The following is a 26,630-nucleotide window of genomic DNA, read 5'->3' on the forward strand; positions in this document are numbered from 1 at the left end:
AAAGGGGAACATTTGACTAGAGGTAGCGGTAGCTTTTACTTGTACTATGAGTTAAGTGTATGCAGTCCTGCTACATCATCAGAGCCCAGCTACAGGCCCACAGGCCCATCCTCAGCACCATCAGATGGAGTAAAGTCAGTGTGCAGGTGATGTACTTCGGAGATTCATACTGTAGGGTAGCTGGTCCCCAGCTCAAGGAGCAACCCTAGGCACATAAGGATAGACAGACTCTACGGTCATCTCTCACCCACAGCAGGACCTAAGTGCTATTGAAAATCCTTCAGTCTCCTGCCACTTAACAAGAAATGTCTACCTAGGGCCTGATCTTAAACGTTACAAGGAGCTAGCAGGTTTCTGAGTTCTGTTAAGCTATACCAATCAAGGAGGCCTACATTTGTCCAGATCAAAAGCTTTCAAAACTAATGTGCACAAGAGCCTCAGCTTAGGACCTGCGCCTGTCTAGGTGCTTGACCGGGGTGCGGGTGTGGCAGAGCCGGGGGAAGGGCGCCTTTGGGCAGAGGCAGACCCTTAGCACTGAGGAGTGATGGAGCCAGGAACGAGGGCGCAGCGACACTCCCACCTAGCTGCTGCTGTCTATCCCGATGCTGCCAAGATGGCAGCTGCCTGCACAGGAGGCCTGTGGGTCTCCATCCACCGATTCATGGATAAAGTGGAGTTGTTGCTGCCGGAGAATTGAGGCCGCTATACATCCACCCAGCAGACCCCAGTTTTTTTTTTTTTTTTTTTTTTTTCTGGGCTCCAGTAATAAAATGGGGATTGGTGTGTGGATTAGTTGACATGGCCAGACCTTCGGAGAAACTCAGCACAGCTCAGTCCACTGTGCTGATGGCTACAGGGCCTATTTGGTCAAGGTACTCAGTTGTAATTACACCCCAAAATTGGAGTTTGTTCGCTGTTCTTTGTGGGGTCAGCAGGAGCCTCTCAGCTGTTTTGTATTTGGAGATATAATCAAGAACTCAAAGCTAAAGGAATCCAGTAGGAGTTCCTGATCACCTGAAACATCCAGATGTGGACAGAAACACTGGAACCTAGTTTATTTAATTGATAAGGTGATGCTAACTGTCCTGATAACATTTGAAAAGACTGAAAAAGAATCTAACTGTAATTAATAGCTAGCACTTGACTCCACAGAAAAATAAAGCAAACTTTTATCTGTTGTCTTACATATGATTCAAGGAACGTACCTATGGATAGCACTAACATTGTTTTCTACCACTTGTCCATAATAAATCTTACTTGATCATTAAAAAAGAGCCTCAGCTTAGATGTTCGTTATTGTTTCGTTTTCTGTTCTACACACTGGGCTTTCGGCCACCACACTTTAGAAGAAACGGTTCTGCTGTGAGATGGGGGAACCCCACTCTGACCTTTCGCTGTCTAAACATACACAAGAATTCCCCATTTCTTCATTACTTTAACTCATCCATTTGCTTGTCTGGTAGAGTAGGAAACAACCAGAATCTTATTTTAAAATATAGTCTTTACTATGTTAATTGAAACCTTAGCTCATTTCTTAGGCAGTTTTTGAAAGAGCAAATACACAGAAACACCTTTGCTCTGCAGCCGCCGAGATCCTCTTCTTTCGGCAAGATATGTACTTGGGACCCCTGGCCTTGGAAAGATCTGCCACATCACCTCACGTTACTCTAACCAGGACCCTGATCTCCCCAGACCATCCTGTCTTCGATCTGGTATTAAGGTTATATACACATTTATAATCACTCGTCTAAATGAGGTTCTAGGCATTCCAACTGTTTTTTGAGACAAGGTATACGTAGCCCTGGCTATGCTGGAACATACCATGTAGACCAGGCTAGTGTGTAACTCAAAGATTCACCTGCCTCTGACTCCCAAGTGCTGGGATTAAAGGCTTATGCCATCCTGCTATACTCTTTAGAGCAGGGAGCGGTTCTCAAACCTTCCTAAAGCTGCAGCCCTTTAATACAGTTCCTCATGTTGTGGTGACCCCCAACCATAACATTTTTGTTACTACTTCCTAACTGTAATTCTGCTACTGATATTAACTGTAATGTAAATTGTTGGGGAATATTATTTTTAGGTGTAAGTTTTGTTTATGCTGCATTTAACTCTGTGAAGATGTGTTGCTGTCTAAAGCACCTGATGGTCCTAATAGGGATGAACAGCCAATAGCAAGGCAGGAGCAAGGATAGGTGGGGCTGGCAGGCAGAGAATATGAGAGAAATCTGGGAGGAGCGAAGAAAGAGGCAACAAGAAAATAAGGAGAGGACACCAGGTGTCAGCCACCCACAGCCACAGTAAGAAAGAAAACAAGACATACAGAAGAAAGATAAAAGGCCAAGGCAAAAGGTAGTGGGGATAATTTAAGCTAAGAAAAGCTATGGTCAGGCATTTATAGCTAAGAATAGCAAACCTTCATGTGGGATTTACTTGGGAGCTGGGTGGTAGGCCCCCCCAAAGCCAAGAAAGTAAAACATCACACACCAGTAAATATTTAATATGCAACCCCTGTGAGAGGGTCATTTGATCCCCAAAAGGGTCATGTCCCACAGACTAAGAACCATTGCTCTAGACTGTTAACTTATATTGCACTTCTTCACATCAGGGAGCATGGTTTGGTTGTATGGGGATGTATGGGTTCCCTCTTTCGTCCAAGGGAAATGCCAGATCTGAATAAGCCATTAACAGCGGGGTTGACAAGGTCTGACTCAAGTGCTTTGGTAGCTACATAAAGACATTCCTGACCAAGAGCGTCTTTCAAACACTAAGGAAAGAAACACACCAAGCCACTTAAAGATAATTTATGTACATTTATGGCTTTATACAATTATAGTAAAGATTGTTCTTGTATCTGTAAGTACATCATCATCATCATCAGGCACTTCTCAGATAGTATCGGAACAGGACCACGGAATCTGCACGGTTACTCAGTCAGATGGTAATGTGTGGGAGGGTGTGACTATCCTGATGGAACTTACAAGGCTACGGCTGGCCGCAGCGCCAAGCAGCTCTGTGTGCACCAACCACGATGCACATGACACTGAATGATCACTCCCCAGCTGAAGCCGGAGACAATTTTCACTTAAGATCAGTTAACTTTTTAAGAGCTGTTAACTAAGAATTCCAAGGGGTTTTTGGGGGGGGGCGGGGTGAGGGGGACATATATTCAGCAGTTGAACAAGTTCAAATTGTACACCTTTGGGGAACTGTTTCCATTTTAAGTGTCTTTATCCCTTCTTGTTATATTCCAGGATTTACTGTATTTGGTAATTAATTTAGACTCAGTTTGTCCAAACAGAACTCTCCATGTCATACATTTATCACTCAAATATATTCCATACATCTACATTATGGAAACAATACATCTTTATATTTAAAATATCCGAATAGCTCTATAATACAATATGCTTTGAATAACAGTACAAACCAAAGGAAATAAATCAACCAAGGCTGCATAGGTGAAATCATTTCACAAAGCAATCATGTACAATAATATACCAGGTACTCTAGAAAGTGAGCATTCGTACAGAAAAGGACTCCCAGAGGCCACACAATGTTTGCTTTTAAAAGACACAAAGTCTTTCCTGGACTTCACTGTACCCCAGAAAACTACACGATTCATTCACGTTATGATCTTAACATTAAGGAAGCTGGGGGCTGAGATTTATGCAGCTTCAGGAGGAAGACACACCTCCAAGTCACTCAGCAACGTCTGCAAGTCTACCACTGATTATTACGGTTGTAGTCGCCTCTGTGTTGAATGATTAAATGCAGAGGCTCTTTCTGCAATGAAGAAATGGCACAGGAAAGAGACAAAGTGAGACCTAAGTTCTTCGACACTGTTAAGTTCTACTCCACTTGTAGGAGGCTCTGACGGGAGGAACTAAGGCTTCTAAAAAGGAGCCCTGTTTTAGAGCGCTGAACCAAGATGATGATCAGAGGTGCAGTAGTCAAAAACAAAACAAAACAAAACAAAAAACAAACAGAAAGTCCCAGCGGGAAGCTTATGACAAAGCTGACCAACAGTGAAAATCAGGAATATGTTTTCTTGTTAACGCGCACAGAAGAAATACCAAGCAAAAGGGGAGGTAAGTAACACGTTAAAACCAGCAGATCTGATTTGGGCTTTGTACACAGAACCAGGCCTTCTCAAGGCAAAGAGGGAAGCTGCTGTACATATATTCCTCAATTTGCAGTAGCTTCAGGCACTCAACAGGACTTGGAAATGTTGATGGATGGAATGGGAGGCAAAACCAATTGTTCTGGTCTGTCAGTTACAGGTAACGAGAAAGTATTAAAGTTTAATGTTTGAGATACAAGTTAGGCTGCTCAAGGCCAAAAACACCTCTCAAATTCTTAAGATTTCAAAATAAATGTACACTTATCCTGGTTGGCTTTTGAGTTTATTGTCTCAATTTTTAACTAGTTCTATTCCATGTGGTAGCCACCATCTGTAGTTAAGAATACAAAGCACTACACAAATCACTCAAGTCCTGTTTTCAAACGTCCTCCTTAGGTGTACACTGTTTAGAGCCAGAGAACAGGGACAGAGGCTGAGAAGTGACATGATTCTTCAGGACACAGCCATAAAACCACCTCCAGCCTGGACAAGAACCAAGAGCTCAGATGAAAACCCCAGCTAGACAAAGGAACATCATTCTAGGTGAAGTTCTCCTCTCCTGGGCCACGGACAGGAGGCTTCCCTGAAGGAACAAGGCATCAATCTGCTGTGGCCTCCCCTCGGGAACTGTGACAATGTGACACAGGGCATCTGTTTTAAGGGCCTCCCAGGAGCAGCTCTAAGAACATGACATGGGACACCACCTCGAGACTCGCTGCTATGCACTGCACACAATGCACTGGGTAATAGAAGCAGGTAAAATTTCTTTAAAATACACACATAAAAACATATTAAATTTTTCTACATATAAAACACAAAGTATTTGTAAATATACATCACTTTCCTGCTCAAACAGGGCCAGAAACATTGCGTATGCAAGTACTAATTACAATGATTTAGGATTAGTCAGAAACATCATCAGGTAGCATCCCAAAGTGTACAAACCAGTGAAGCACATATAAAATTAGTACTAATCCAGTTAGAAATACAAAGTGAAAATTATGAATGCTGCCCCCAAATACCTTTGATTTCACAAATTTACAAGCAGACAATGTAACAAAGTAGACTCTAGTTTTAAGAAAACATTACAGTTCAATATCTATCCCAAAAATGATCAAGTCCTAACAATAACATCAAAAGTCATTTATCTGGAAATCAGAACCATTTTAAGGTGTTTGTACAAATTTGCAAATAACAAAATAAACAACAACAAAAATAATAGAAAAGACCTGTACAAAGCTGGCACTTAATCTTATTCTGCCCCAAAGTTTCACAAGTCCATTTATTCAGCAGATTGATCACAGGCTACTTGTCTCTCATACGAATCCTGTGGCAAGATGATGAGTCACTCAGCAGAGGTGCAGAATGGAGATCGCTTTCGCAGAACACAGGTAGTACAAAGCAGAGTTTATCAAGACACGAGACCATCACAGTATTACAAAAGAATATAAACTTTCCTTGGACCAAGTAGATATTAAAAACACACACACACACACAAATACAATTCTGTGTCTACTGCATATATACAGAACTTGAAAGCACGCCAGGATCTGAAAGTCTTTTCTGCAGTTACACGGTGTAGTGAGTTTGGCACATCATCGCAATGGTTCCCAGTGGCACAGTCCTTATCTGCAGGAGCACATAACCCGCGAGCGCCGGGCAGACATCCTGTACAGGAAAGTGCCTCTGCTGCCAAGTCTGATGAGAGGGAAAAAAGGATTTTTTTTTTTAAACCAAGAAAACTAAAAGGAGGGTGAAGGGCATCTTTGGACTGCTTCTCTCAGTTCCATCTGTCAGATATTCTGCAGTACTTTTAAACGTAGCCTAAGGGGGAAAAACACACAACGAAAACACAGTCAAATTCAGTTGAATTGTATGTATTTAACCAACAGAGTAACAGGCACACTTAGGAGTGTGGGAAGTGTCAGCTTTCTCAAACAGCCCCAACATCATTAAATAGGGGGAAATTCCTCATTATTAAAAAGGGGGGGGGGGACTTTGACATCTGATTTGTAACAAATTTGTTCATTTATTCAAGAGCTGGTAAAAAGAATGCAGCCATCGACAGGTGAAAAGAAAATACAAGCTATCAAAGGAAACTGCACTGTATTTTAGCCTCAGAAGGAAAACTGATTAAGCTGAGACGGTGGAGGACGGTACATATGCTTCCCGGCAATGCACAATTAGGTGACATTAGAAAAAAGCCCAACATGATGCCAGGGAGTAGTTCTGCCGGAGTGCTGTCCTGGGTTAGAGCCCCAGCACCACACAGCCCAGGTATGTGGAGATGTCCAGATACAGAAGACGCTGTCTTTATTTTTAAAGAGTCTAACCATGAAGACATGGGTACTGTGTCCCTCTTTCAAAAGGCCTTTAGATACCAGAGGGAACGAACTTACCTGCTCACTAACTCTTAGCCTGACACCCAGCTGTGTGTCGTAGTCTTGACACTGTGTGAGAAGCTTTGGTTGGGCAACACATTATCAAAGTTAAAATCCAAGGTATCTCCATCCATGAGGTCATTACGAATGATGGACTCCATGTCGCAGTCCAAGTGCTCAATGAGCACTCCATCCAAGTCACTTGGGAGCTTCTCCTGGTGGAGCACACCCATCCTCCCATAGCCGTTGCAGCTGCTCACAGAGGAGTAGCCACCCAGGGCACTCATCTGCATGGGGTGGGACAGAGGCACTTGTAACGGTGTCTTTACAGGGGTCAAGCGGTTCATGGCAGGTGTGTGAGGCATGGTGTTCACCACGTGGGACAGGGCACGTCCATTGACTGAAGATGTTTGCTGTGAATGTCCAGGGTGGGTGTGGGAACTGGGGTTCATCATTTTGTTATGAGATGCCTGGCTTCCATAGGCTGGCATGACTGAATTAGGACCCATCATCACATTCTGGCCCAGGACCCGAATGTTGGGCTGGGCTACTCCAGGATCAACTGGTGACATAATGTCACTGTGGGGAGGAGAGTCAGAAGTCAACAACTCTTTTAAGAGTCCTGGTGCACAGTTGTACTGGTTCAATCCTCCATAACTGGATTTGTTGTCCTGAAGAGTCTGCATAGGCATCTGGGGCAAGGAGCTCATGCTGGATTGGCCATATGTGTACTTTGAGTAGTTTGGGCTGGGTGAATTCAGACTGGTGTTTGGCGGTGCAAACGAATAGCAGGGTGTCTGCTGCATCATGCTGCCAGGCGAAGACTGGGTTGATACAGTTAAAGGCGTTGGGGATGAGAGAAGATTGAGATTATCCAAAAGGTTTTCCATGTTTTCAGGATTGCTGATTTCAGACAGACTGGGCAGAGTGGAAGCCATCTTTGCAGCAGAAGGCGGATATACCAGAGAATGCACATCCCCATCTCCTAGGTCATCCTGTTCTGTCATGATGGGAGAAAGTCTCCCGCTGATCGTACTAGCATTCGAGCTGGTTCGAGGACGAAATGTGCTCCAGTTATCAAAGTCATCATTGCTGTGGGACCCAGGACTTGCAGGCCATTTAGAAAACTGAGACCCAGGGCTGTCCCCAGGACCCTCCTGCCCGGACTGGAGGGATGCTTTTTTCTTGGCAGCTCGACCCCGGCTCTTAGCAAATTTACTATTGTTGTCCATGGACGCAGCTCTTCTCCGAGGGGATTTTCCACTCTTGCCTCCCTCTGGGTTGAGCATCCACCAAGAACTTTTTCCAGTTCCTTCATTCTGTACACGGATAAACTTACTGTGAAGGGACAGGTTATGGCGAATTGAATTCTGTAAAGCAAAACAGTATGTTAGAAGGATGGCACTCCCGCTTGGAAAACGTACTGTTCAACATGATCATCACATAGTTTCAATCTGAACAGCCTAGCAGTTCTTTACTTGTGAGGAGGGCAAATGTCCCACAGTACTTAAGCCAGAGCACGTATGTGGGGGGCAGAAGTCAATTTCACGGTCTCTTCTCGCCTGCCACCTTTACATGAGTTCTGAGGATCAACGCAGGTCACGAGCTAGGCTTGTGCCGCAGGTGCCTCACCAGCTGAGCCACACCGCTGGCTCTCAACAGCAGAAATAAACTCACTATAAAGGACCTCAAATTGGTGTACGAGAAATAGCATTTTTCTTTAAAACATAATTAGCGCTTATGTCTGTAATTAAACATAAGTGTATTTTCTTTTATACAGATCAGCTACATTTCTTTTATATATAGTTTTGAACCTATCTCAAAAACAAAGCCTTTCCATTTTTTTCATTACAAAGTGAGATATTTTATATAACTGGGCCGACAGGATCACAGAATGGGGAGAGAAAGCATGATCTATCCCCTCCCTGCTCGGGAACCATATTCCAGACAGACATCAGCAACCACTTGGGAGGAAAAGGTAGGAGAACTGTGGGTCTGAGGCCAGTGAGCTTCCTCATGAGGCCCATTCCAAAAGACAAACAAAAACCCAAATAATTAAGACGTAAATTCATTTATACCTTGAGTAAGTAAAAAATAAATATAAAGAAAACAGTTATTCTCTTGAGAAAGTTAACTTGCCATAAAATGAAACGTTTAAATTCAAGAACTTCTCTAACAGAGATCAGGAAACCACCAACTCCAGGACCTGTAAAAAAAGGGCGCACTTTTCCCAGAGAGACATGAGAGGAAGGAGGGTGAAGATGGCACCCTAAGTGACACTCCTCTGCTCCTAGTCAGTAGGGGTGAAACACACCCACAGCAAGCGGGTGCAAACTGCAAACACATAGAATAAATGGGTCAGTCCCTTAGTCCTTAGATGAAGACAAGACACCCACCTAGGGAAGTGAAAACACTTAAGTCAAGGAGGTAGCTCATTACTTAAGCTTTCTGCCCCAGCCCAGTGGCTAACTATTCACCTGGCAGTCCGACTAGGTCCTGGGAGAACTAATCCCAAATCCAGGAACAGGACTGGGCACCTCACAATCTTCAGAGCAGAGCTATGCACGTGGCTACCCACTTTTTGGCCTTCTCTGCCAACTGAGTGCAAGGCTTAGCTGTCCAAATACTCTGTGGCCCCTCTTGGACCACAAAAAGACTCTAACTAGATTTGTGGTCACCCGAGGAGGCAGCCACAATGCCCACATCCTCATGCTGATGACCGGGAATGAAGGTGCTCATGTGCCAACCATTGTGCCAGAGCAGAACAATACATGGGCAGACTTCCACATGACCCCGACACATTCACGTCTTTTCTCAACAAGAAAAGGAAAACAAAGGAATGTAGTGGCAACCTTACTTTCTAAAGACAAAAGTCAGAGAGAGGCCCAAGAGAGCTTAGAACCCACGTTTCAAAATGCATTCTGCACCACATTCCACCCGAGGATTGCAACACAGCAGCTATGTGTCAAGTCCTCTGCCAGGGTGCATGGCAAGGACATATCAGACATGGCCTAACAGGAGCTTTCTGGTTGGATGCCAGGCGGATATGCAGGTATGTGGCAGTGGTGGTCAGTCTCTCTCTCTCTGCTCAGACTTCATTCTATACTTCTATTTGGGATCTCTCCCAACTCTAGGGCCTGTTAATGAGGGGACAGGTGTTGAACTCCAAACCTCTCCCAGAGAGATTAAGGAATACATTTCTTTCATGTTGTATCTCAATCCCGTAATTTTCAAAAACCTTGCTGCCCCAATCCTCCCTGTCATCCTCTCCCCCACACCGTCACCCTGAGTTAGCTTTGGCAGCCACGACCACCAACACTAGTGACCCAAATTCCCAATTCCTCCTTCAAAGCAGCAGTCTGCCTGGGGTGGGCTGGAAAGCAGCCGGCTCTGTAAACCTGCATTCCGCAATGCCGTCTACATGCTGGAAGTCTGGGTATTAGCACAATATTCCATCATGACAATTTCATTCTCTGAACACAATAGGCACACAGATAAGCTCTGATGAAACCTCTGGAAGAGAGGAAGCTTGACTCCTGTCCAGTCACATTTAGTTAATAACAAGGAGTATGGGGGAGGAGATCTTCCCAGAGATCAGCTTCCTGACTGCCTGAAACTAAACGTGGGGAGCGGGGGCACAGCTCCATAACACCCAGGAGGCCAGGACGATCCTGCCAGACCATGGCAAGCACATGTGGGGGGGGGGGCATTCTCAACAGAACTGAAGAAGACATAATAATAAGATCTTCAAAAAAGTTTAAAAACAGTTCACTAACTTCTGGGTGAGTATCTACTAACTGCTTGGACTTTTTTTTTTTTTTTTTTTTTTTTTTTGCTTTTGTTTTGGCCATAGCACTCCTTTACTTATCAAAATATCACACTACATATTTTTCTGAGGACATTTTAGGTCACTCTGAGCAACAGAACTGTACACTAGCTTCGCCAACAATTACCCCCTTCCCCCAACAGGAAAAAAGTTTGCTCTGCAGGGCTTGTTACATAAATTCCTGTTTTTCATGCAGCAGTGGGACATTAAGAAGGGGCAGGGTCTGGGGAGGTGCTGTGTGCACAATTCTCTGCTAAGCTGCTGCACCCCTTAGACGGAGACGGCTCTCAACACTGTCTCAGTGAGAACGCGGACAGCACACTCCCCAAGCCCTGGCTCTCTATGACACCGTAGCCGGCTACGACAGGCCGTCTCCATACTAGCCCGTCTGCTAGCTTTCTGGGCACAGTCAAGTGTCAGGCACATTCCTGGTGCCACCCGCGTGGCTGAACACTGCAAGCAGCACAAGACATCCCAAGGAAGCCTGACACAACAAGATCTACCAGTGAGGTGGACAGAGACCCTGGTGGACTCTGATGTCAACCTGTTCTGCTCTTGAGTATTCTTTCCTACGCCCTACAAACAAGACTCCAAGTCCCCTAAACACAGGAAGATTAAACTTAAGTTTGTAATCAAAGTCTTCAGTAGATGTTCTGCACAGAAGATGAATGCAATAAACCTCTGTTGACTGACACCCCAGAAACATTACAGGGAAGATGCGATGTCTCACTTTATCTCTTAGGCATCCATTCACGTCCTAAATTGTGACAGCAGCAAAACTCACGATTCAACAGAGTTCCTATCTGAGTTACTAATAAAACTTTAAATTGTCCAGTGTGCTTGCAAATGAGAAAGAAAGAAGTCATGTGTCATTTGCTGAACAGTTTGTGTGTATGTATGTGCATGTCTACCGATATAAACTGTCAACAATGTGCACATAATTGGACTAAAAATTATGTCACAATGGAAGATTTGCTATGGACAGTTACTCCATGCCTTTCCGTGAAGATGATCTCATTTCCCAGAGCCCTCTCCTCACCTGAACACTGCTCAAACCATTGTCTACACAAACGTCTTGGCACTAGTCTGGTGATCTCATGGTCCTGAAAGTGCCAACACAAGTCACCTGGTCTACAGTCTCAATGACCCTCTTACAGGCCATGCACACGAACTGGAGATTACCGAAATGCCGTGGATTCACATTTTCCTCTAAACTGCTTCATCTGGCTCAAATCATTCCAGAGTAAGGAGAACTACTTTCAAGTAGTCTTCCACTGAGCAAAGGATGTGGGAAATTTGCTGTCATGTAGGAGAGGGGACTCATGGTATCATGGGAAGACTCCTGTATTTGGGGAATGCCTGATGAGGTAGAACCAAAAGTGCTGGCCCTGGAATTAGTCTGGACTGGGCAATCCTGGGTCAGTCAGTGGTCACAGTGAGCACTGGCTCTTAACATCTGTCAGTAGCCATGGCGATCAGAGGACTACCTGTAATATGTATATCAGAGTGGGCTAGTGTGCATAGAAAGGGCTTGAAATATCACTTTATACAAAGTGGGGGAAGTAAACTGGCTTTGTTATAGGAAGTAAAGGAATATATAAACAGGAATTTTTAAGCCATCACGAATGGTTCCAACTTGATCAAGTCATCCATCACAAGCTTCCTGTTTAACTGGCCTCCTCAGGCCTGTCTCCGTGTCCTCACAGCTGAACTGCAGTCCTTGCCTTTTTCTCCTCCTGACAAAGATTGTAGATTTAATTCCGGTAGTGTTTAGACCGATCCTTGGGATTACTTTACGGTACCTACCACAACTGTGGACGGCAACTTGTGGCTTCTTAGACCTGTCTGTACTGCAAAGGTCTCTATGGAGTGGAGCAGAGTAAATCCTGCACGAGTGAAGTCCTGGTGAGTGTGTACTTTGACATGGGGATGGCCTGCTGAAGACTCCAAAACCAACTGGCCCGTGGGAAATGGCAAATTCTTTCTCTGGAAGAATTCTCTATCCCTACCAATTCTCTAAACAAGGCCTCGTTTACATTAAAAAATTTAAGCTGTACAGAAGATGACCTCACTGTCAAACAACATCACTGCTCCCTAGAGGAGTGACACCTAAGGTACTAAAGGAAAGATGGGACAGAAAATGGCTTGAGCCATGCCATGCTAATGTGGAAGAAAGGGTATGCTTACATCATCCCCAAAGTGAAGAGACCTGGGGCTGGGAAACGACACAACCATTCTATTTCTGAGATGTCTGGTAATCATACCTATAGAGACAAAACCGGTAGAGCGGGGTCATTCTTCTACACCTATTTATATTAATGACTCCCTTTCCTGTGAGGGATACCGCTCTAATCACCTCAAGTCCCAGTGGGCCCCATTCAATTATTCAGGGTGATCTATAGCCCTACAATTTAAGTATCATTTAATTTATCACATGGATTAACAATACATATGTGTGAAAAAGGCTCCTTCAAATAAAACCAGATAAAACTGTAAATTGATTCGGGCCCATCTCCTGGTTGACTAGATTCAATAACGATAACAAGGATATTATGGTGCAATTGTATTGACACATCCTAAAATACAAAAGACTTATGATCAGATTATCTCTCTTGCTAATATTACAAAAATAATCCTTGATGAGCTTTGGGTCTTTAATTCTTTTCACCTGTAAAACATTCCTTTTGTTTTCGTTGCTACACAGTTACTATTATACCCCCTCCCCATCTTTATAGCCTAGTGAGAAGCATTGAGGTGAACCTGCCCTTGATGAAGGGTGAAGATTCATCCTGAATATTTAAGAAATAGGGAAGGGGGTGTAGACTGTAGGGAGCACAGGACGCCCTGAATTAGTAAAATCCTGATCAAATGTGTATTTCAACATGAGCACAGCCTGTCAAGGACTCCAAGAGAAACTGGCAAAGCCGTTACCCATATGGGCAAGGCAGAAGAGAAATGACAAAGGTTTTCTTGAAGTCTGAACAAAAGTGTTAATGAACTAACACTGATCAGTGTGAGCGCAGGTGATCAACTGTGGCTTCCTGCTCCTGGGCAGTGGGGAGTGGGGGATGTTACAGCCTGAGATTGTTCTTCCAGAGACTTCCTACCCAGACTAGTTACCCCTCCTCCTGTGCTATACCTAATCAACATGCTCAAGCTCCAGAGGCCTGGCAGTGGTAGAATTAAGAGAAACCCACCTGATCCCAGCGTCATTGCTTGTGCGTGTGTATGTGTGTCCATGTGTGTCCTTTCTTCATCCCCCTGCTGCCCCAGGCAGGGTTCTGGGACCCAAGCTGTGTGGGACATGGCAAAGGACTTGACATCTATTCTAAAACCCTGACCATTTAACTTCAGAGAACAAACTTTCAGAGCCCCTAAGCGCATGAAGGAATGGAGAGTTAGAGAACATACAAAGAACTGCAGGCAAATTACAAAATGAGTGAGTTTGTTCTATTAAGAAACAAAGATGGAGAGCGGAGGTGCCACAACCTTAAAAGGCAGAGAGAACAAACTCTGAAACAAGAAATAAGGAAGTCCATGGCTTACCAGCTCGTTAGTCAACAGATCTATTCCATACTAGAATCTCATTTACTATTTAAGAAAAAGTGCTCTAGAATAGGACTTTTTAAAGAAAATGCACCAAATAATATTAATTCTGACAAGTTTTTGATTCTTGGAAGTAGTAATTTTTAATAAATGGTGTTTCACCTTTACCATAAAATTTAACTATGTCCCACAGGACAGCCTATTATTAGTGAAATTACTTTTGTAAAAAAAACCCAAACTTTTAACATTCATATTGTGAGAATGACTCGGTGGGTAAAGTGCTTACTGAGGACCTGAGTTTGAATCCCCAGAACCACATACACCTAGACACAGCAGCACATGCACCTGCAAACCCAGTGGGAAGATGAGAACAGAGACAAGAGAATCCCCCTGAGGCTGCAGGGCCCGCCACCCTGGCCATGTGTAGTAGAACACTAAGGGCCTGTCTCAAATAAGCTAAAGACCAGCATCCACGCTTGACGACCACAAGCATGCCTTGATAGGTAGATACCACATCACACAGAGATTTAAGAGAGAAAGAGAAATGAAATGCTTCCAAAGACAGGTGAGGCTGAAATAAGCAGCTCTTTTAGATCCATCTTCCCCTCCAGCCCAATCACGGGCCATTTATCTTGATCACAGCTCATCAACAACCTCTGTCAACCAGAGAACAAACTACTTGAAACTCTACAGGCTCTGGTCTAAATGCCACAAAATCTAACAAGGCCAGCTATCTACAGTGTTGCCTAGTTAATAAGGTCCCAATGGTAGATATAGCTAAAATCTTGTTCTCCCATAATCTACCATTGTTATTATTTTAAAGGAATCTACAAATGTTTCAAAAGGAAGCTCACTCTCCTGGGATTAATTCCACTTCCTTATATCATACAGGTGTTCCCCAGAGCCCTTAAACCTCAGTCAGAGAGACACAGAGTCCAAGTATTATCAAGTACACAGCACTTACCCATAATTCCCCTACTCTGGTAACCAAAGAACTCATCCTTTCCAAAACTTCTACAAAATTTTTATGTATATGGGTGTTTTACCTACATGTACATCTGTGTGTGTATGTGCCTGGTACGCACAGAGAGTGGAAGGGGGTGGTGGATCCTGGAATTAACTGATGGGTGTTGAGATGCCACGTGGGTGCTGGGAATGAAACCCATCTGTCAGAGCAGCAAGAGCCCCTAACCACTGAGCATCTCTCTAGCCTCAAAGCCTTCCCTTAAATGACTGCTCACAATACAAACCCTTTCTGCTGCTCTCTGGAAACAACTGTTTAAATAGACAAGGCCCCACCACAGGAGAGTATTAAGAGGAATCTCATTTGCCAGTAAAGTGATTCTGCTGTTTCCTAATGAAAATCTTTTGTCTATTTTACAGGCCATACCATTTTTTTCTTAATCTAAAATGGTTCTATAAACACACAGCATTAAAATGTAATTAAGTACTTTGTCTATTTGGCTACAAGAATTAAAAAAACAACAAAAAAAAAACAAAATAAAATCTAAACCAAGTAGCACATTAGGACCTATTTCCTCCCGATAAAGAACTTTAATTGAATATAAAAGTAAGTGCAGAGTAGACGTTTAGATCAACTTTAAGGGTTTTCAAAAGTTTAAAGACTAAAGTAAACTCTGCTAGAGTTATAGCATTTATTCTTCTAACATATACAAGTATAAGAACTTGTGCATGAAGAACTGTGCATTCTTTGTAATAGTTTCTTGCGAAGCTTATAGAGAACCTTGTCACTAGCTTGTCTATTCTGGCAACAAAGGCTCATGCTTGCTAAGTAGTCACTGCTGGAGTAATAATACCTTCACCCCAAATTCCTAATATTTGTCTCTAATTAGATACCAAAATATTGCACTGGCTAACCCAACATTAACAGAACTACAGGACTGTCACTAAGTAAAGTCCCATCACATGCCCAAGCCAGGTTGCTCCCAGACTTCCCACTGACAAGGACAGTAGGCCTTTGGTGTAACAGCCCCACCCTTCACCCTTCCTTTGGAAGATAGTCTCCCCAGAGCTGCTGCTACCTTAGCAGCCCTATCTGCAAACAAATGTTTCCACGATGCTATTTCTATTAAGGTTCCTGAAGGCCATCAGGCACCATGACCCCTCAAATTCTCCAGCGCCCACCTGAAAGCCATGCCTCCCAATCACAGTTTTGCTTCTTCTTTCTTAGACCAGTTTCTGCCCCCAGTGAACAACCACGCTGTGAGTGCAGTTGTGCCTCTGAGAGCACAACTAGAACACAGGAGCAACTAGAGGCACAGCAGTCAAGCATATCAGCCCCGGGGAGGGAGAAAGGTGCTTTAGGTGCTTACCCAGGACATTCTGAGGTGTGAAGACTGGGAAGACTCTTCCTATGGTATGCCCGAGGGCCAGGTACAGATGACCCAGGGCTGTCAAAGTCAGAGACGTCAAGGAGGATGAACCGTACAGAGGATCCACCTGCTGTATTATGGGGGCACCCCTGCAAGTCTCACCACCGGGGCAGATTTTCTTACATGTGACCTTTAGCGTTATAGCTTGAAAAGTGTCTTCTTTGAAAGAGTTAGTATTATCATCATGAATTAAGAGCACAAGATTATGGAATGTCACTGGGTATATTAGCCATACTCTATGGCAGGTGCCACGCACAGAAGATGACCCCAGCCAGGGACCTGATCATTAGTGGCAGTACACTAACGATCAGGTAATACACAGTATTCTGTGCTGTTTTACTCCACAGTGTTCAGTGCTACAGAGTTAATTTCCTCCAAGTTGTCTTTGTATGATTCTTCCCTACTCTGAAAAGTATCCTTGGTATAGAGACTGCTGGTGCAGCCTGTGTGGAGAGCCTAGGCTCCAGGCACAAATGTCACTCTCAGAACTTGGGAACTGAAAATGATGTGGTTCTGTGTTCCATCAGCCTTCACCTCTTGTCTTCTGATTTAGGAGACTTAGCTCTGCTCTCCCTTACCGACCCTCGAATCTAAGATGGTAAAATACTGGAGTGGGAACTATTTGTTGAAAACAAATTAAAAGCCTCCTTCCATGAAGTCTGTTTTTAAACATTTTATTCAACATTCTCAACATCTGGCAACACGCAAACTCAATTCTTATATTTTGATGGTTTATCTTTGTTTCTTGAGGTCATTATCTAGGATTGACCAAATCTTTCAGGTGTTTTTGAACAGCTTAAAGGAAATTAAGGGGAAATGATGCCTTACATGGCAACAATGACTCAATCACCAACACAGACAATCTGACAAGAGATTACTCACACTTTGTCTGGTAGGTTCATGAAAAGCATCCAAGCCAAGACTAACCCATGGCTGGTCTGGACCACTGTCTCAACTGAGACTGATTAGTTCCCTAATGTGCTCTTGTGAAATGAAACGCTGCAGCCACCTCCAAACCTCCCACCCCCAGACACGAGATCTAAACTTCCCCCCAAAAAACGTTTTTTTATTATGCTAACAGTGTTCTCTTGGCATGTATGCCTGCAGGCCAGGAGAGGGTACAAAGATCTCATTACAGATGGATTTAAGCCACCTGTGGTTGCTGGGAATTGAACTCAGGACCTCTGTAAAAACAGTCAGTGCTCTTAAACCTCTGAATCATCTCTCCAGCCACCCCCCCCCATCATTTTGAAGGGCAAATGATTACTCCCATCTGAATTCAACTGTAAAAGCAGGTGATCAGTGGACCCCGCACACCTTCCTTCTTCCACCAGAGGAACGCCATGTCATTCCTTCCGGTCTTCCACAAAGCACTGAGCACTGCACAACTTTCAGCCACACCTAAAAGACACAGTTACTATCAAACAAAGAGACATCAACAAACAGCTCAACTATTCTGCAAATGTAGGTCAGCTCCCAGAGACAACTGGGTAGTTGGGTAGCTGAGGAAGGAGCACTCAATCCCCAGTCCAGGTGTTACCTGGAGTGCTGGTGCATATGCAATGCTAACACTGGGCTGGCCTTGGCAGACGATTTCTGAGAATCACACCAGTCTGGACTACAGCATATGACCCTTTCTTATAAAACAACAAATTAAAATCTACAACTTTCCATCTCCTGGATTTAAAGAACCTGTGAACTTGTAAACCACACAAATTGGAACAACTTTAACTGGCTGAGAAAAAAAAGTCGGTCCTGGGAAACAGGAATGGCAGACTGATGATGTAAGGTTCTGTATTTGCCACCTTGGTTTGAGACTTTAATGGCAAGTAGCATCATTTCTGTTTGGTTTAAAGAAACTTAACTTCAAGATGTAAAACCAGAGGGAGGAACTGACTCCTCAAAGTCGTCCTCTGACCGCCACGTGTGCCACAGTACACACTCCTTTACCATCTTCCCCGCAACTCCCCATTCAAGGACAAGACAGTAATTTCAAGTAGGTGGCAGCAGTGATGATGGTATGTGAGGGAATGCGCTTCAACAAATACTGCACCAAGTGCACACAATCCATCTTGTTCTGAGTCCAGAGAGCGTACTAAGGACAGGACCAAAGCCTGTCAAGTGTCAGGCTACAGTTTGCGCATCTTTACCTAACACACCTGATAAACGGTTCTAGAATGTTGGTTTGCAGACTGATACCTTTTGTGCACTCTATTTAAGTTCCTCTTTGGTACAACATACCAGACCTCCAGGTTTGTTTCCACTGACACAACAGCTCCAACCAGCGACTATGTAAATGCATCCTCTGGATTCCCAGAGAAGACTTTTTCTTTAATCATCAGGAGAGATCTCTTTCTCCTCTAGCACTTCCAGGTTACGTCCAACCTAGCAGCACATCATGGTCTAACACGGCATTCTTCAGTGTGTGCTTCAGAAACAATGGTTCCTTTGTGGTAAAATGACTTCATTTGAGTAAGTCTATTTGAGGCATAGACATAAACAAGGACTCAATACTACAGGTTTCTTTTTCTAAATAAATTTTCAATAAATTACTTTGTGCTGATTTATATACCAAGCAAAGAAAATGAAACTCCACTATTAATTTAGGCTTTCTGCTACATAGGCACAGAGGGCAGATAGGTTAATAAACTGCATGTGTGTTAAGTATAAGCACATAGTACGCCATGTTTCTTCCTGGCCCTACTCTATTAGAAACTAATGCACAGCAGCACACATTCTGAAAAAAAACTCGTCTAACAGAAAGATGGTAATCGAGGGGTAGAAGACCTAAGCCTATGGGAAATTATGATAAAAATACATTATGTACGTATCTGAAATTATAATAGAACTCATTATATGCATAACTGGTAACATGCTAATGAAAGTGTTTTATGAGATCTAACCCTGTCTTTATTTTTATTTATTTGGGTTTTTTTGAGACAGGGTTTCTCAATAGTTTTGGAGCCTGTGTCCTGGAACAACCTCTGTGGACCAGGCTGGCCATGAACTAACAGAGATCCACCTGCCTCTGCCTTCCAAGTGTTGGGATTAAAGACATGCGCCAACACCGCACGGCTGACTTTACCTTCTTTGTAGTCATTACTTTGTACAACTTTTTTTTTTTAAATCCCATGGTTTTGCTTTCTTGCCTAGACTATGAAACACGTCTTCACTGCCTCACAGTGGTGTTAGCTGTAACAGATGCAACAGCTTCAAAGGCATTTGTGAGGTGTAAGTATGCTCAGGGCAGAAAGGGCACTTGAGTTGAAAGCTTCAGAACTGCCCATGTCTCTTAGCAAAGACCACGCCTGACCTAGGTACCTGATGGTAGAGCAGGAGAGTGCTGCCTACTGGTCCTCGGCAGACAAAAGAACCAGCTGCTGCAAGCCACTCAGTCTCCTCAGTGTGCAGCAGTTCCTGCAGTCAGCCTCCCTTCCACAAACACCAGAAAGCAAGCTAATGCCAGCCTCTTTAACAGAAAAATGGATCAAACTTCTACCACATTGAATGCTTAAGTTAAAGTGTTTAAGTGAGATAAAGGGAGGTAAGTCATATATGGAAAGTAACAGGAGGAGGAGACAGCAGGCGATTGGCTGAAAAGACAGGATGAGAGAAAGAATCTTAAGACATCTGGCACAAATAAAACAGTCATAGCTACAATAATACTCAAAGAAATGTTACGAGCTAAGTGATGGGTTCTGGAGTCATGGGAATTGAGCCCAGAAGAAAGAAACCCACATACAGGCTTTCCTTATCAATGATGAGAACTCAATTGGACAAAAATAGTTTCTATACATTTGACAGAGGACATCAACCATGACATTCTTGACATCTCTCCTGTATACATTTATTTATTTTTTTATTGATTTTTATTGAGCTCTACATTTTTCTCTGCTCCCCTCCCTGCCTCTCACCTCCCCTTCAATCTTCTCCCAATTTACTCAGGAGATCTTGTCTTTTTCTGCTTCCCATGTAGGTGAGATCTATGTAGGTCTCTCTTAGGGTTCACATTGTTGCCTAGGTTCTCTGGGATTGTGATTTGTGGGCTGGTTTTCCTTGCTTTATGTTTAAAAACCACTTATGAGTGAGTACATGTGATAATTGTCTTTTTGTGTCTGGGTTACCTCACTCAAAATGATGTTTTCTAGCTCCATCCATTTGCCTGCAAAATTCAAATGCCGGTCTTTTGTTTTGTTGTTGTTGTTGTGTAGTACTCCATTGTGTAAATGTATCACATTTTCCTTATCCATTCTTCGATCGAGGGGCATTTAAGTTGTTTCCAGGTTCTGGCTATGACAAACAAAACTGCTATTAACATAGTTGAGCATGTGTCCTTGTGGCATGATTGAGCATCCTTTGGATAGATATCCCAAAGTGGTATTACTGGGTCTTGAGGAAGGTTGTTTCCTATTTTCTGCGAAATCACCACACTGACATTTCAAGGGGCTGTACCAGCTTGCACTCCTACCAGCAATGCAGGAGTGTTCCCTTTACCCCACAACCTCTCCAGCATTAGTTGTCAACAGTGTTTTTGATCTTGGTTATTCTTACAGGTGTAAGATGGAATCTCAAAGTTGTTTTGATTTGCATTTCTCTGATGACTAAGGATGCTGAACATTTCCTTAAGTGTCTTTCAGCCATTTTAGATTCCTCTATTTTTAAGTAAAATAAAATTCTTTATTACAATTGTTCAAGTTTTGGTAAGTCAATTATTTATAGTTAATTAAATTTAAAAATTAAATATATCTGGCACATGCTTGCTAGGACAAGCATGGGTAGATAGGTCAAAGAGCAATTTGTGGGAGTCAGGTTTCTCCTACCAATATGTGGATCTTGGCAATCCAACTCAGGTCAGACAAGGTGACAGGTACCTTTACTGAGCCATGTCCCTGGCCCAAACCATTTAAAAACATACTTTAACTTATTGTTTGCCATCTACATAGATTTACACAATATATCTATATCATGTCTATCCTTCCACTGTATCTACCTTCCCCAGCACATTCCTCTCCTGCCTTACAAAAGACACTGGCTCTGGATAGTGAATGTCCTGAGAATTTTCACTATCTAGTTTACCTCTGTGTATATTGTTTGTTCTGCAGTTGTGAAAGGAGTGATTTTCATAGACAGAATAAACTATATTGTAGAAAGAAACAACAAGCCTATGCCTTTTCCCCAGTCATTCATTCACAGAACACACTAATAGATTTGTACATGTATAAAAACAATTATGAGTATTTGCACGCATCACCAAGCAAAAAGTTGCACTTTGCAAACTATATGCTAAGATTTTTACTTTTCTAAGAAAGAAGAGAACTTAAGCTGGGCACAGAGGAAGAATTTTACACAAAGTTTGGGTAGATGAATAGCTTTTTTCCCCACAAATATCAGATAAACTTAGACCCAGGTGAGTGACTGCACTTCTTCAAGCTTCCATCTCCCCAAGTGCAAAATGAAATGATCCCACAACACACTTACAGATGTTACACAGCACTGGTGCAAAATTTCAAACCAGAGGTTAGCACCTCATTCCAAGCAAGGCAAACGTCCACTCCGTTCACGTCACCTCCTTGTTTATGTCAGGAGAGAACCCGGTAGCGGCACACAGTCCGACAGAACAAACACAGGGCCCTTGTTCTGCTATCACCGTTAGCAGCAGAGACGACAGTGCAACCAGGCAGAGGAAGAGCAGGAGTGCACAAGCTCCAAAGATGTTAGAGCACCACTCGGCACACACCTCACACATGATCACATGGTGCCTGGCTAGGTAAACACAGGCCTTAGGTTAGGTCAGGACACCACCATTTTTAGTACCACTAGAAGAGAAGACTGGAATAAATAAAAACACAAAACTAAATCCATGGACCATCTTGGAGGGTACAGAAAAGACCACCATCTTTTCTGGGTAGTGTGTAAGGTGCCAGAACATACTAAAGTGTCACTAGAAATCATGGGCTGTGATGCCTTCCCCATATGAGCCCTGAAGAGAATGCGTCAAAGTCACACAGTGAGCACAGCAGCCACACAGCCTTACCACTTATTGTTGAGACACAGGAGGACTTGCAGGGGACTACCCTTATACAATAGCATGGATTTGTGTTCAAACCGGGAAAGCAGCTGTTCTTTGATCCGTCATCCTTTTATCATGAACAGAACTTTAATTAGCCCCCATCTGCTTCCAGTTTGATGCTACAGAGCCTAACGTTCACCTGCTCGGACTAGAGTGTAGCAACTGTACCTGCAGTAAGTGGAAACTAATCCTAGTGAATTGTAATTTCATAAGTAATACTGAACTAGTCAACTAATAACTTTCTCACAAATGTCACTATTCTATACTAAAAATGCAACAAAACCTCTCCTGCCTACTTGCATCTTTCTGCCGTCTGTGACCTTTTCCCCACACTGCAGTCTGAAAGGTTTTCAAGCTGTACAGCTTTGACTTCCCGATGTTAGTGTTGACTTTGGGACCAGGTCATGTCCACGGACAAATTTCACAACTATAATACTGATATTTTTAAAAGGAAATTGAATTATTGACTGAGACTTGTATTAACTAACATCTTTGAGTTATAAGGGGGTGGGCAGTCTTACACAGGACTTAGGGGCACATAGTCAGCTTAGCCATTTCATGGGCTTCAGAAAGCATCCCCAAGCATCCTCATGATCCCAGCTCTGACTTAGTGGCTGCCTCTGGAGAAGTAAGAAGACTAGAGGAAGACCAGTGGTATCTGTCAAAACGTGGAGGGAAGATGTGGGACCTAATTATCCAAGTCTGTGAGCTCTTCTAGATGTTTGGAATACTTCACATGCTGAGAGGCAGGGCTCTAGCTGCCCCTATTCTTTGTGAAGCTGACAAATGCAAATAGAGTTGAAGCCAGCCAAAGATTGCAACACTACAAAACACACACAAACCATCAGGTCAGGGAGGGCTCTGCTCATCATCATCACACTGCTCAGACTCACCTACATAGTACCTGCAACATAAATGTCATCGGGCTGGGCCTCACCCAGGGATTGCTGAGTCTGACCCTTACCCCATTTCCCATCAGACTTTGAGTTCTTCCCCCCCCTCCCCCCCCCCGCTACTCATAAGCCCAACAATCAAACACAACAAATCCAATTTCCTTTTCCTCAACTTGAAAATGAGTGGTGGCCAGTCAGGGCAATGGTTGGAAAGCTTCACAAACATTCCGAGACTAGTATTCAGTTGGTGTGGAGTGAGGCCCAGAATTTGTTCTAAACATTGATCAGGCCTGTCAATGTTGAGACCAGCTTCATGTCCAAGATTCTTTCAGCTCAATCATACTATTCCATATAGACTGCGCTTCAACGGTAAGAGAGTAAAATTCCAGAATATTCTTAAGGCATGATCACATGGCTGTCAACTCTGAGAAACTGAGAAACATGAGGTTAGCACTATTAGTATCAAATAATATAAGGCAATTTTCTAGGTGTTTAAAAAGGATATTCTCAAAATATAATCATGAGGCTATGGAGAGAAAGCCAGTTAATTCTGGAACCAAGTCTGAAGTCATCACTTTTTTTTTTTTTCAGAAGGAAAACTAGAAGCAGAATTAATGAATGTGGAATGTCAACCCCATCTTTCAATTTCCTAGAATTTTCTTTCCCCGCTTTTCCTTTTAATATTCAGTATTTCCTTTGAACGCACTGAGCTGACTTCACAACAGCAGAAGTTAGGTCCTCACCCCACCCCCATGGAAGAAAGCTCTTCAGAGTCCAACCTGCCAATCACAAGTCACACTTGCACAATGTAGAAAACAGTTAAGGAGTCATTTTTTTCTTTTAAATCCAACACTAACACCACCAACAAAAGTTATTTATACTTCTTCCAACCCAGCCAACGTCAGGTTAAGGGTGGAATTTATATTTGAGGAAAAGTGCAATTAACTTTGAGATGGAAGCTTCTGTAGACAGCTGGCTACGGGGTCCCTGAGCTGAGCCTGTGAGGAAAGTGGCCTAACCAACAGCAGCTGCCCACCTTCAACAGCTGAGTATATTTCAGTGTCAGACTATCATGTTTATCCTGTCACCTGGGACTTAAAACTGTCTTTCAGAGCTGTTTGGTTCACTGTTTAATTTTAACTAGTTCCATGCTTAGATCAATTTCAGAGACTAGTGATATATCTACCTAAGTCCTCAGTTGTCTTCGAGTAGACTGTGCTCCACCCCCATTTCTATCCCAGACAAATCTTCCATATATGGAGATGCATTTACCTCTTCCCTGACTTCAGGGATGTTGCCAAGACTTGAAAGTCTTAGAAAAATGTGGGTTGCCCCAGGCTAAAACTCTAGATCATAATCCATAAAGTAGTAAAAATCAACTTTGAGAGTCAGGACCAGCAACTTTTCACATGAATGAATACAGAGCAAGTATATTTCCCATTAATGGGTAAGTATAATATTATTTTGTAAGGCACTGGTATCGTATGCATATGTACACGGAGTTACACTGTAAGACAATTTCTCACTATGCATCAGGCTGGGAGCCAAATGAAAAAGCCAGAAACGGAAGGAAACATACTACTTCCTACAGGATATGCTTTCTCCCTCTAAAAAGCTCCATGACAAAGGTCCAATAAAACGGTACAAAACTTCAAGCTCACCATTTGTAGTGGGGGAGAGACCCCACTACATCCAGTAACCAATCAACTGCTCTATGCAGGCTCTATGCAAAAATCTCCACCAAGATGTTTGGCAATCTCAATAAAGTTGTAACTTTCAAGGCCTGGGACAGTGAAGGACACCAGTAGGAGCAGTTATATAACATTACATTTGACAATTTCTGTAACAGGAGCTATGGCTACTGTTCACATACGGCTTGTATCTCAAACTCATGCAGGAGCTTAACCCCCAATACCTTTATTTAGTAGGTGTTAAGAGAGTGAGCACACAGACCAGAGTGCTCAGAGCTGGGCATCTGAACAGATTGACCAGGTCACTGGCACAGATGGACTCCTGGTGTCTTAGAGAAGGAACACATAGTAACATACATATTCATACTTCAGCACAACGGAAGCAGCAAGAGGAGGGCCCCTCACCAGACCTTTAACATGCTGTTTGGACCTTCAGCTTCCGAAACTGAACTATACAAATGTATTTTTCTTTACAAAGTGGCCTGCTTTGTCTATTTCATTATTTGTAACATAGAGGCGACTCATATACCAAATAATTTCTGGGTACATTCATGTTTTCAGCAAAATGAGCATGGCATGTTACACACTTACACAGTGTATCTTTTAAAAATGCCATGTAAACCGTTGATCTGCACAAACACTACCTACCACTCCTTTCAGTAGGTACAGAACTTACTGATGAACAGCCAGGACAAGGGAGCCAGCCCTCATCCATGCATGAAGAAATGAATTTCGATTACCCTTACGGCTGAGTTAAGGAGCTACAAACAATTCTCAACTGGAAACAGTGCTGTGTGTTTTTAAAATGAAGATTATACTACCACTTAAGATATTTTTTCTCTGCTATTTTGCTCAGCATATTATAAAACTGAATCTAGGACTGGAATAGCAGATTGCCTCAAGAGCAAATGACAATATTTGTACCAAAAATGTTGGCAACCAGCAGTACAGATGGGTTTCTGCACAGCCATCTTCAAACTGGGACTCTAAAAATAACTCCACCCACTGCACCAATGTTAAAGGATGACTCCAGTCAGAAGGGCTTATTATTCCACTTTCTTCTGCCCCCTTCTTTTTTAGAAAGCATGTGTACCTGTCCAACCTCTGCCTGGAAAGGGATGTGAACAAAGAAAACCGCAAAAGAGACCACAGCTAAAGGAAGGCATTAGGCAATGAAGTTTTGATTATCCACAGGAAGATATAAAAATGACAAGCAAAAGTCCATATTAGCCAAACTGGCTACAAGAACTTAATCTTCTACTCTCAAAAACAAAACCAAACAAAAAATAGATAATTTATTTGTCTCTCTCCAAAGCTGGATTATCCTGGGTTGAGGAGTCATTTAAAACAAAGATACCGTTTTGTACCTCCACCCACCAAAACCCATACCCGAGAGAAGAACTGATATTAGCCATGAAGATCATGAGAATGGCCCAAAGTAGTGCTGCCTCCTCTCAAGCCTGCAGGAAGAGCCACCTTCCAACAAAGGAATCGGCTGTTTATCTCACAGCAATTCTGCATCGATTCTTTTTGCTAACCAAGAGGTAGAGAGCTCTCCCTCCATTCCCTTGCAGCTTCTACCAAGTGTTCTGGAAACACAAATAGAACAAAAATCTTCACTTACAGAGACACCTACTACAAACCTATCTAACTAAAGAGCAGTCACAGCCTCTGTGAGACTTGAGGGTCACACTACCCAGGGCAAGCCAG

General features: G+C 43.1%; 1 protein-coding gene and 1 pseudogene across 1 annotated transcript in view; one reads left to right on the plus strand and one right to left on the minus strand.

The window, feature by feature from the left end:
- The first annotated feature begins 613 nt into the window (after window positions 1-613).
- LOC119825920 lies at window positions 614-1,000 on the plus strand (annotated as a pseudogene).
- Window positions 1,001-2,790: 1,790 nt separating this feature from the next.
- Foxo1 (forkhead box O1) overlaps window positions 2,791-26,630 on the minus strand; it is an 81,235-nt gene continuing 57,395 nt past the window's right edge. Inside the window, exons 2-3 of the mRNA XM_038347787.1 lie at window positions 6,520-7,871; window positions 2,791-5,944 (exon numbers count right to left, since the gene is read on the minus strand). Coding sequence (XP_038203715.1) covers window positions 6,534-7,871 — 1,338 coding nt within the window. The 3' untranslated portion in view covers window positions 2,791-5,944; window positions 6,520-6,533. The remainder of the gene's footprint in view (window positions 5,945-6,519; window positions 7,872-26,630) is intronic.

The sequence above is a fragment of the Arvicola amphibius genome, chromosome 11, assembly GCF_903992535.2.
Source record: "Arvicola amphibius chromosome 11, mArvAmp1.2, whole genome shotgun sequence".
In the NCBI taxonomy this organism is placed as follows: Eukaryota; Metazoa; Chordata; class Mammalia; order Rodentia; family Cricetidae; genus Arvicola; species Arvicola amphibius.